Source organism: Hyla sarda, chromosome 5 (assembly GCF_029499605.1).
Source record: "Hyla sarda isolate aHylSar1 chromosome 5, aHylSar1.hap1, whole genome shotgun sequence".
Taxonomy (NCBI): Eukaryota; Metazoa; Chordata; class Amphibia; order Anura; family Hylidae; genus Hyla; species Hyla sarda.
In genome coordinates this window covers 336,840,558-336,852,803 of record NC_079193.1, presented here as the reverse complement: position 1 = coordinate 336,852,803, position 12,246 = coordinate 336,840,558, and the positions used below count along the sequence as shown (strand labels likewise).

General features: G+C 44.0%; 1 protein-coding gene across 2 annotated transcripts; it reads left to right on the top strand.

Moving 5' to 3' along the window:
* Positions 1 to 1,078: 1,078 nt before the first annotated feature.
* LOC130272744 (uncharacterized) lies at positions 1,079 to 10,921 on the top strand. 2 transcript variants are annotated; one of them, XM_056518621.1, is made up of 4 exons: positions 1,079 to 1,604; positions 4,372 to 4,407; positions 9,076 to 9,218; positions 10,518 to 10,921. In XM_056518621.1, the coding sequence occupies exons 1-4, from the start codon at positions 1,094 to 1,096 to the stop codon at positions 10,848 to 10,850; spliced, it is 1,023 nt and encodes a 340-aa protein (XP_056374596.1). In that variant the 5' UTR covers positions 1,079 to 1,093; the 3' UTR covers positions 10,851 to 10,921. The 2 variants fall into 2 exon arrangements, with proteins under 2 accessions (XP_056374596.1, XP_056374597.1); XM_056518622.1 differs by lacking the exon at positions 4,372 to 4,407.
* Positions 10,922 to 12,246: the final 1,325 nt, after the last annotated feature.

Sequence of the window (12,246 nt, the reverse complement as noted above, 5' to 3'; positions counted from 1 at the left end):
TCCCGTTCTGCCCCGCCTATTGTGGGGGGGGCAGGATGGGGGAAAACGAAAGTAAACCCCCTCGCCCCGATCTGCTATTGGTCCTCGCTTCTGACGACCAATAGCAGGGATAGGAGGAGTGGCACCCCTGCCACCTCACTCTTATCCCTTCAGGGGGATCGTAGGTGTCTTAGACAACCGTGATCCCCCTTATATTCCGGGTCACTGGGTAACCATAGATCCCATATGACCCGGAATCGGCGCAAATTGCAAGTGTGAATTCACTTGCGATTTGCGCCGATCGCCGACATGGGGGGTCTGATGACCCCCTTGGGCATTTGCACGGGGTGCCTGCTGATCGATATCAGTAGTCACCCCGGTTCCCGCCCGGTGCGCAGTGGGGACCGAAGTTCCCACTGGCGTATGGATACGCCCTTCGTCCTTAAGTACCAAGAAGCAAGGGCGTATGCATACGCATTTCGCACCCGACAGGTTAACAAACGCCAGAAAAAAAATAGCCTAAGGGCTCGTTCACACTGACAACTCTGCAGCGTATTTTACGCCGTGGATCCACCAACGATGGACCCTACAGTGTGCTTATAGATGTGCCTGCTCGGAGCGGCAATTCGCACACTGCAATGTGCGAGTCACCACGCGCATGCACAGTATACTCACACATATCGCGGCTGCTCTCGGCCTAGCTCAGGGAGCAGGGGGAGCGGGCGCGATGTGTGCGAGTACACCGCACATGCGCACGGCGACTCGCACATCGCAGTGTATCTGCTCATAGCGGTGGATTGCAGGCACATCTGGCGGCAGACTGTAGGGTCCATCGTTGGTGGATCCAGAGCGTAAAAAAATATGCTGCAGATCCGTCCGTGTGAGCGAGCCCTAAGTCAATCTTTTGATGAATGAGGCACCATCTCTCAGGTTTATCAATCTGTCTATGGACAAAAATTGGTCTCACTTGCCCATAGCAACTAATCCCAGCCTAGCTTTCATTTTACCAGAGCTGTTTCTGAAATGAAAGCTGAGTTGTGACTGGTTGCTATGAGACAGATAAGAAATATGGGTTTATATGTGAATGCAGCCCTGCAATGTCAACCATACTTGTATGGCCTTCAAAGAAATGGAGTTGTACTCTATGGTTTCCTTGGCCACCCTTTGTACTAGGTCACATGGTCATAAGAGTGATGTCATAAAGCTCTGTTCCGTGAGGCTCCAAGACGTCTTAAACATCACGGAGGAGTTGTCAGCCATAGGTGTAAATCAGCCATTCCAACCTCAAGTTCTCTGTTACCCACCAAAAATGGAAGCCTCAAGCTGTTACGATACAGACCTTCTGAAGAGCGAAAATGAGAACCTGTTGGAGCAGAACAAACTTCTGAGGAAGAAGCTTTACCTGCTGCAGGAGAACATACATCTGAAGAACCTTCTGGGGCAGTCAAGTCCCAAACAGGAGGAGACCCAGCCCTGCGGCCTGACCACCAAACACCAGGAGGAAGAGAACAATACCAATGAATCCACACCTTACATGGACACCATGGATAGCCCTATGGATGGCAACGGACTCACCGATGGCTGTAGATACCAAACAGATGAGTCCACACAGTATGGGGATTTAGGTAATATTAGACCCTTAGATTTATCAAAACCTGTCTAGAGGAAAAGTTACTGAGTTGCCCATAGCAACCAATCAGATTGCTTCTATCATTTCTAGGCCTCTGGAAAATGAAAGAAGCAATCTGATTGGTTGCTATGGGCAACTGGGCAACTTTTCCTCTAGACAGGTTTTGATAAATCTCTCCATTAGGGCTTCTCAACTAAGAACCATGGGGGAGATTTATCAAAACCTGTCCAGAGGAAAAGTTGCCCAGTTGTCCATACCAACCAATCAGCTCGCATTTTTCATTTTTAACAAGGCCTCTGCAAAATGAAAGAAGCGATCTGATTGGTTGCTATGGGCAACTGGGCAACTTTTCCTCTGCACAGGTTTTGATAAATCTCCCTCCATAGGTATAGGCAGTGGTCTCCAAACTGTGGACCGCCAACTGTTGCACAACTACAACTCCTAGCATGCCTGGACAGCCAACGGCTGTCCAGGCATGCTAGGAGTTGTAGTTTTGCAACAGTTGGCGGTTCACAGTTTGGAGACCACTGCTAAAGGCGATATGAGGTAACAGTCCTAGTCTTGCTCCAGTCCCCAAGTCCCCCCAAAAGGTCATGTTTTTTGAATTTCCATCCTAAGTCCACATCATATTGCCATCATAAGTCTACATACATATTGCCATAGTGTTGAGCGCAAATATTCGAACAACGAATCGTCACTTTGGGATTTCATGAATATTTAGAATATCGTGAAATATATTCGTCATGACGAATATTCATTTTAATTTTTTTATTTTTTTCACAGTACACATCACAATGATGTTTACTGTGCAAAAAAAAGGTCATCATCCCTCCCTGCTCCCAGCTTGTGGTCTAAAGAAGGCGAATATGCGAAAATTTGCAAATATCGGCACTTCCAGAGGACACTGATCCCCCCCCCCCTTCTTTTAGCTTGGGAGCCAATGAGAAGGATGCAAATAGAGTTGTCAGAGGTTAGCGAATTTTTACCGCGAATATCGGCACTTGGCGAATATTCGCAAATATTTAGAATATCGTGAAATATATTCATTATGTCGAATATTTTTCTTTTTTTGTTTTGTTTTTCTTTTTTTTTCACAGTACACATCACAATGATGTGTACTGTGTAAATAAAAAGTGATCATCCCTCCCTGCTTCCAGCTCGTGGTCCAAAGAAGGCAAATATGCGAAAATTTGCGAATATCGACACTTCCAGAGGACACTGATCCCTCCCTTATTTTAGCTTGTGGGCCAATGAGAAGGATGCAAATACAGTTGTCAGAGGTTAGCAACATCCCTAGCAACCAATAGGAAAGTAGTTAGTTGAAAGATATAATTGCGCATGCGCATTTTGCGAGTTTCATTACAATTTTCGCATTGAAAAAAAAGTGAACAGATATGCGAAATTCACGAATATAGGACGAATATTCATCTATATGTTTGCGAAATATCGCGAATTCGAATATGGCCTATGCAGCTCATCACTATTTTGCCATTAGGCTAGGTTTACACTTTTTTCCTTTGGTATTTTTTCACTTATCTTTGATTTTCTGTGATTTTTGTCACAGTGTCAGTGTTCCAAAATTGGAGCATGTTGAGAGTACAGCGTTTTCTTTTTTGGGACAAAATCCTGCCGATTCTCTCCCATAGACGTCTATGGGGGGGAGGGGGGGGGGGTCGTCATAACAAACGCTGGGGTTGTGCATTTTTTTCCTATTTCTTCAATAGAAATCTTTAAAGGAGTACTCCGCTGCAAAACATTTATTTATTTATTCATTCATTCAATTAAATCAATTGGGGCCAGAAAGTTAAACAGATTTGTAAATGACTTCTATTTAAAAATCTTAATCCTTCCTGTACTTATCAGCTGCTGTATACTACAGAGGAAGTTCTTTTCTTTTTGAATATCCTTTCTGTTTGACCACAGTGCTCTCTGCTGACACATCTGTCCATTGTAGGAACTGTCCAGAGTGGGAGCAAATCCCCATAGCAAACCTCTCCTACTCTGAACAGTTCCTGACATGGATAGAGGTGTCAGCAGAGAGCAGTGTGATCAGACAGAAAGAAATAAAATAAAATCATAATAAGAATTTCCTGGGTAGCGTACAGCATCTGATAAGTACTGGAAGGATTAAGATTTTTAAATAGAAGTAATTTACATTCTGTATAACTTTCTGGCATCAGTTGATTCAAAAAATAAAAATTTTCCCAGCAGAGTGCCCCTTTAAGTCACATGGTGAAAGAATCACATGACTTATCTTAATAAAAAGGCAGGGAAAAAAAACCCCAAAGACTAAAGCCCACACTATTTTCTAAATGAACGCCAGCAAAAATGCATCTTGGGCATACAAAATAACAGGGCAGTTTTTTGTGGCATTTTTTAAAGGGCAAAATAAAGCTAGTTTAAAAAAAAAAAGTGGAAAATTAGCCTAACATTGGCCTTATTGGTGTTTTTTTGTACTGTTTTAATTTTCTTTGTGAAAAAATGTTAAACATTAAAAAACAAATTACTAAAATAAAAAAAATAAAAAAGCGCATTTTTTTGTGGTGTTTATTCAGGTAAAAAAAAAAAAAGGCCAGAAATAATGTGTGGAAACTTAGCCTTAGACCAGTGGTCCCCAAACTGGGTCTCTCCAGAAGTGGCAAAGCTACAGCCGTTGAAACTTAAAAAAAAAAAAAACTAGTGTAATTTTTGTATAATACCTAATAAAAGTGATCTAATGGTTTTCTTTTCCTTTCTTTCTGATCTTCCCCTCCTGAATGTAGAGAAGATCAAAGAATGTGGTGCACACTTTCCCCAAAGTAAGTCGCCTCCATTTTTATTACATTTATAACGTATACAATAATACATTGTTGAATGGTGTTTGTTTTTTTCTGACATAGTTTTTATGCAGTTGTAATCATACCGTGTAAATACACCCTTTGGGTATGTTCACACGGGCAGATTACCTGCGGAATTTCCGCAGTGTATTTGCTGCAGAAATTTCTGCTGACTTCTGTGGGTCAGCAGAAAATCCGCAATATTGGTAGATTTGCAGTTTTTCCTTTAGACCCAATAAAGTCAATGGTAACAAAATCTACTGCGAATTTTTCACAGCAGATACGCTGCGGAAAATCTGCAGGTAATCCGCCCGTGTGAATGTACCCTTTGGCTAGGTTTCCGCTTTCCTGGAAAAAAAAAATTGCCCTGTTATTTTGCATTCCCAAGATGCAGTCTTAGTGGTGTTTTTTCCCCCCCCAAAAAAAATTGGGTTTTAGTCTTGGCATTCCCCCCCCCCCCCCCCCCACTTGTGTTTTTATCATGACAAGTCATGTGATGCTTTCATCATGTAACTAAAGGATTTCTATTGAAGAATTGGGGAGGGGTGACGCCAGAAAAAAACGCCATTGCTAAATCCACATGGCATTTTGATGGTGCTTTTGTCCTCCAATAAGCTTTAATGGGAGGAAAAACAAGATTTTGTTAACAAAAAAGTAGTCTCAACATGTTATGATTTTAGGAAACTGCCACTGAGCCAAAAATTGCACAAAAACGTCCATGATGTATGAAAAAAAAAAAAAAAACACCAAGTGGGTGCAGCGTTTGCTAAATCTCCATTTACTTTAAAGGGGTACTTCATTGGAAAACATTTTTGCTATAAATCAACTGGTGCCAGAAAGTTAAACAGATATGTAAATTACTTCTATTAAAAATATGATCCACTGGAAGTTCTTTTCTTTTTGAATTTCCTTTCTGCCTGACCACAGTGCTCTCTGCTGACACCTCTGTCCATTTTAGGAACTTTCCAGAGCAGGATAGGTTTTCTATGGGAATTTGCTCCTACTCTGGACAGTAGCTAAAATGGACAGAGGTGTCAGCAGAGAGCACTGTGGTCAGGCAGAAAGGAAATTCAAAAAGAAAAGAACTTCCTGTGGATCATAACAGCAGCTGATAAGTACTGGAAGGATTAAGATTTTTTAATAGAAGTCATTTACACATATGTTTAACTTTCTGGCACCAGTTGATTTAAAAAAAAAATGTTTTCCAGTGGAGTACCCCTTTAAGCTAACATCTAGACACTATTGGGGAGATTCATCAAAACCTGTCCAGAGGAAAAGTTGCTGAGTTTCCCATAGCAACCAATCAGATTGTTTCTTTTGTGGTGAGGGTGGGATGAGGGCAGATGGAATTACCCTAGGGGGAGATGGCATTAACCCCTTGCGTTCGTGATGCCAGGGCGTGGTTTCTCCTCTACACCACCCGAAGGAATACTGCTGGATCCTGGGCTAGGCACGGGGGCAAATAATGACTCTCCCACCAAGTTACGGAACAATGGCAGCATTACTGAGTCAGACAGATATAACAGTCTATACAGCTTGGCTAGACCCACAGAGGTGACCAGTGACTTCAGAGACCTCAGGGCTTGCTGGGACTTATGTTGGACTGGGATAATTTGCTGCACAGCCACGATGACTGAAGACAGATTGACTTGGACTGACTTGTCTATGGCAGACTATGACTGACTTCACCCCCTCTGTAGCTTACCAGGCTTTGACTTGACCTGTGGGGTACTGCACTTTAGGATCCGAGGCTGCGTGAAAGACTTTAGGCCTCTTCTGGACTCCAGACACTCTGACAGGACTTGACCTGACTGCAACTCAGCTAAGCAGAAAGAGAGCAGAGGCTCCACCCAGGGCTTATATGGGGAGACTCTGAGGGGTCTCATAGGTCACCCTGTAGGTCACATGTCACTGGTACCTCACTGGGTTACAATCACATGACAACAGGTCTTAAAGGCATAACACATTTTATATGCAATACACTATACAACACAATCACCTAGGAATATACATAGGGTACAGGTACAGGGTGGGCCCAGGGGTCACTGTATGGAGGATGCCTGACAGGGCAGCAAGGGTACAGGGGTGCAACTCCCGTACTGGGCTACCACACTTTCATTTTTGAAAAGGCCTCTAAAAAATGAAAGAAAGGGAGGAAGAGCGAAAAAAGATGTGGGGCGCTCTCTGGCGTAGTAAGTTATATACTTCTTGATTGAAAGAAGAGAGATGAAGGGACCCCACCACCACACCTGTGCAGTGGTACTTACCTCTAAGAGTAATGCGATATATATGGCGCGTGGTGTGGGGTGAACGGTTACAGCTTGCTGCTTGGTTCCCCCTTGTCCGTTGTGCCCAGGGCAAGGCAACGGAAAAAGCTATATAGGAATAGGAAGTACAGGAAATTCAGGGGTTCTGTCTCCCAAGCGCTACTGTTAGATAAAATCGATATGCCAATAGGTGCACAGGATACTTTTATTTCATTCGTACATAAAAGGTACAACTGGACAACGCGTTTCGGCGTGCTCTCACGCCTAAGGCGTGAGAGCACGCCGAAACACGTTGTCCAGTTGTACCTTTTATGTACGAATGAAATAAGAGTATCCTGTGTACCTATTGGCATATCGAGAGCACGCCGAAACGCGTAGTCTAGTTGTACCTTTTATGTACGAATGAAATAAAAGTATCCTGTGTACCTATTAGCATATCGATTTTATCTAACAGTAGCGCTTGGGAGACAGAACTCCCGAATTTTCTCTATGAAAAATTAAAGAAGCGATCTGATTGGTTGCTATGGGCAACTCTGCAACTTTTCCTCTGGACAGTTTTGAATAAATCTCCCCCACTGTGAGGCAGTTGTGGTGTTTTTTTGGGGGGGTGTTTTTGCAACAACAACAACAAAAACAAGAGGAAACCTAGCCTGAGTGGGATATCCTGAAATCATAGACTGTTGGAGGTCCTTGAGGTCTGGAGCTGGGTATGTGTGAATAGTACCCAATAATACCCAATGAAAGTGATCTAATTATTTCCTTTTCCTTCCTTCCTTCAAACACATTGTGTGATCTGCCCCTCCGTCATGTAGAGAAGAGCAAAGAATTTGGAGCACAGAGAAGAAGTTCTTTTTCATGCCATGGGTGCTCTTGCCAATGAATTTCAATCCTGTCATATTAACCTGAAGACCACAGAGTGTTGGGACTTCTTATTCCTCCTGATTTCTATTAAAATAAAGGAAATTAATGTGGCCATATACTCTGTACCTTTGTAACAAATGTAAAGCTTTATCATCCATAACAGACAACCTTAAAGGGGTACTACCGTGGAAAGCTTTTTTTATTTTATTTTTTTTAAATCAACTAGTGCCAGAAAGTTAAACAGATTTGTAAATTACTTCTATTTAAAAATCTTAATCCTTCCAGTACTTTTTAGGGGCTGTATACTACAGAGGAAATGCTTATCTTTTTAGATTTCTCTGATGTCATGACCACAGTGCTCTCTACTGACCTCTGCTGTCCATTTTAAGAACTGTTCAGAACAGGAGAAAATCCTCATAGCAAACATATGCTGCTCCGGACAGTACCTAAAATAGACAGCAGAGGCCAGCAGAGAGCACTGTGGTCGTGACATCAGAGAAATCTAAAAAGATAAGCATTTTCTCTGTAGTATACAGCCCCTAAAAAGTACTGGAAGGATTAAGATTTTTAAATAGAGATAATTTACAAATCTGTTTAACTTTCTGGCACCAGTTGATTTAAAAAAAAAAAAAAGTTTTCCACGGTAGTACCCCTTTAAAGGAGTTATCCAGGAATAAAAATAAAAAAAACACAGCTAATTTCTTTCAAAAACAGCTTCCCGTCTGTCTCCAGGTTGGGTGCGGTTTTACAACTTGGCTCCATTCACTTCAATAGAACTAAGCTGCAGAACCACACCCAACCTGGAGACAGACGGGGAGCGGTTTTTGAAAGAAAGTAGCTGTGTTTTTCTATTCCTGGATAACCCCTTAAAGCGACAAACATTTGTTTGGCCAACAGTTATCTCTCCCAACTTCCCCATAAACATTAATGTTCGACATGGCTGATCATTCATGTGTTGTCTATGGGGAGGGGTAAGCCACAGCCTGATATTTCTGTTGCTTGCTTATCCCTATCCGTCGGGAAAAAAAGGGTCAGGTGGGGAAATTTCACCTAGTCTGCCGATCTCTTCACTGACATTATCAGAGGAGAGGCCAGAGGACGCCACAAACCTTAGGGAGTCGGCTGAGCCCACTGCTGCTTTGTTGTATAATTATTATAGGGACCTTTACTGCCCCACCCCAGTGATCAGCTGGTATATGTGTAAAAAATCTGGCAAAAAGTGCTTAATTTCCCTGCAGCGCCACCTCAGGAGAAATTTAGCATTGCACAGTGTCCATTGAAATGTTGTCTGTGTAAAGCAGGGTAGGTCCTCCAGAGAGAGTAAGATCTGATCTTTGTATTTGCGTTCAACTCTTAGGGTCAACAGATTAGGGTCCTGAACAAAGGATCAGGATCTGTTAACTCAGGATTCACTTACAGGATAAATAAAGATACAAAAATAGATATGATAGCCTGGGAGGAACCTGGTCTGGAAGTTATGGATATGAAACATTCTGACTAGTCACAAATTTATGCTTCACAGATTCCCAACAGCTCCATCTCATGCAACGTATCATCGGGGAAATTGCCTTTCAGCTTGACCGGAGGATTCTTACATGTATCTTTCCCGATCAAGGACGACTGTATGGGGTCACTGTGGCCAACATCCCGCAGAAGATAATCGAGGTATTACTGGGGATGTAGCTGAGCACAGGCCATATGTTCCCCACACCATACAAAACATTCCAAAACATAATATAGGAGACAAATACAGTATCTTTAAAATTACAGTGAATCCTCTTCTCAAAGAAAATGTCTACTATACATAATGTATGGTGGACTTAAAGGGGTACTCCGGTGAAAACCTTTTTTCTTTTAAATCAACTGGTGGCAGAAAGTTAAACATATTTGTAAATTACTTCTATTAAAAAATCTTAATCCTTCCAGTACTTATTAGCTGCTGAATGCTACAGAGGAAATTCCTTTCTTTTTGGAACACAGTGCTCTCTGCTGACATCTCTGTCCATTTTAGCAACCATGCATAGCAGATGCATAGCAGATGCATAGCAGATGCATAGCAGATGCATGTTAAGGGCAGCATGGTGGCTTAGTGGTTAGCACTGCTGCCTTGCAGTGCTGGGGACTTGGGTTCAAATCCCACTAAGGACAACAATAAATAAAGGGTTATTATAATAACGTCAGCAGACAGAACTGTGCTTGTGATGTCATCAGAGAGCATTCCAAAAAGAAAAGAATTTCCTCTGTAGCATTCAGCAGCTAATAAGTACAGGAAGGATTAAAAATTTTTAATAGAAGTCATTTACAAATATGTTTAACTTTCTGCCACCAGTTGATTTAAAAGAAAAAAGGTTTTCACTGGAGTACCCCTTTAAAGGGGTATTCCAGCTTTATACATCTTATCCCCCTATCCAAAGGATGATTGCAGAGGTCCCGCCGCTGGGGACTCCCATGATCTCGGTGCAGCCCCCGTCATTCTGTGCCGGGCGCTGCCTCCGAATCGGGGACTTGATGTTACGGCCAGGCCCCCTAGTGACATCATGCCATGCCCCCTCCATTCATGTCTATGGGAGGGGGCGTGATGGCCGTCACGTCCCCTCCCATAGACATGAATGAAGGGGGCATGGCGTGACGTCACCCCGTCTTGGAGGCAGCGCCCGGCACAGAATGTCGGGGGCTGTACTGAGATCACGGGAGTCCCCAGCAGCGGGACCCCTGCGATCATACATCTTATCCCCTATCCTTTGAATAGGGGATAAGATGTATAGAGCCAAAATACCCCTTTAAAATCCGTTACACAAAATCTGGTCTGGATAAGGGGCTGGTCTTCACAGAGAGATGTTTTTTGGAGAGGTTTCACTGTAACTCCATAATAAAGCATACGACTAGCAAAAATGATGGTTTACTTTCTTTTGACATAAACTTTACTAAGTCTTGGCCATGACATTATCTGCTCATCTCCATCAGGCATCTACTGACTGTATCACAGGAAGGGTGGATGAGAAGAAGCAGGCTGAGATGATGCAGAGGTATGTGGATACGATGAGCACCCTGCAGGAGTGTGGATATGACACAGCCCTTCACCCAGCCTTCTCCGAGAACGTTGTCAATGTCTATGGAATCATGAAGGAATATCCACCCGCAGGCTCTCCGGAAATCAGTAGCTTATGTGACCTAGATAACCTGAAGAAGATCGCTTACTCCACTGTGCCATCCTCACACCTGGACCATATCCTCATTCTGCTGAAGTGTTTGTCTAAGCTATCCACGAGTGATGGAAAGCCAATACTGCTGCTTTAAGAACAGAAGGAACATCTGCTCTATGATTTATTGTAGCAGTATATACCAACTAATAAAGGTCTGCAACAGTGGCTCTCCTGGTATTGAGCTGTCCTGCCGTTCTCCTGGTATTGAGCTGTCCTGGTGTTCTCCTGGTATTGAGCTGTCCTGGTGTTCTCCTGGTATTGAGCTGTCCTGGCGTTCTCCTGGTATTGAGCTGTCCTGGCGTTCTCCTGGTATTGAGCTGTCCTGGCATTCTCCTGGTATTGAGCTGTCCTGCTGTTCTCCTGGTATTGAGCTGTCCTGCCGTTCTCCTGGTATTGAGCTGTCCTGATGTTCTCCTGGTATTGAGCTGTCCTGCTGTTCTCCTGGTATTGAGCTGTCCTGCTGTTCTCCTGGTATTGAGCTATCCTGATGTTCTTCTGGTATTGAGCTGTCCTGGTGTTCTCCTGGTATTGAGCTGTCCTGCTGTTCTCCTGGTATATTGAGCTGTCCTGCTTTTCTCCTGGTATTGAGCTGTCCTGCTGTTCTCCTGGTATTGAGCTGTCCTGGTGTTCTCCGGGTATTGAGCTGTCCTGCTGTTCTCCTGGTATTGAGCTGTCCTGGTGTTCTCCTGGTATTGAGCTGTCCTGGTGTTCTCCTGGTATTGAGCTGTCCTGGTGTTCTCCTGGTATTGAGCTGTCCTGCTGTTCTCCTGGTATTGAGCTGTCCTGGTGTTCTCCGGGTATTGAGCTGTCCTGGTGTTCTCCGGGTATTGAGCTGTCCTGCTGTTCTCCTGGTATTGAGCTGTCCTGCCGTTCTCCTGGTATTGAGCTGTCCTGCCGTTCTCCTGGTATTGAGCTGTCCTGCCGTTCTCCTGGTATTGAGCTGTCCTGCCGTTCTCCTGGTATTGAGCTGTCCTGCCGTTCTCCTGGTATTGAGCTGTCCTGGCGTTCTCCTGGTATTGAGCTGTCCTGGCGTTCTCCTGGTATTGAGCTGTCCTGCCGTTCTCCTGGTATTGAGCTGTCCTGGCGTTCTCCTGGTATTGAGCTGTCCTGCTGTTCTCCTGGTATTGAGCTGTCCTGGCATTCTCCTGGTATTGAGCTGTCCTGGTGTTCTCCTGGTATTGAGCTGTCCTGGCATTTTCCTAGTATATTGAGCTGTCCTGGCATTCTCCTGGTATTGAGCTGTCCTGGCATTCTCCTGGTATTGAGCTGTCCTGGCATTCTCCTGGTATTGAGCTGTCCTGGCGTTCTCCTGGTATTGAGCTGTCCTGGCGTTCTCCTGGTATTGAGCTGTCCTGGCGTTCTCCTGGTATTGAGCTGTCCTGGCGTTCTCCTGGTATTGAGCTGTCCTGGCGTTCTCCTGGTATTGAGCTGTCCTGGCGTTCTCCTGGTATTGAGCTGTCCTGGCATTCTCCTGGTATTGAGCTGTCCTG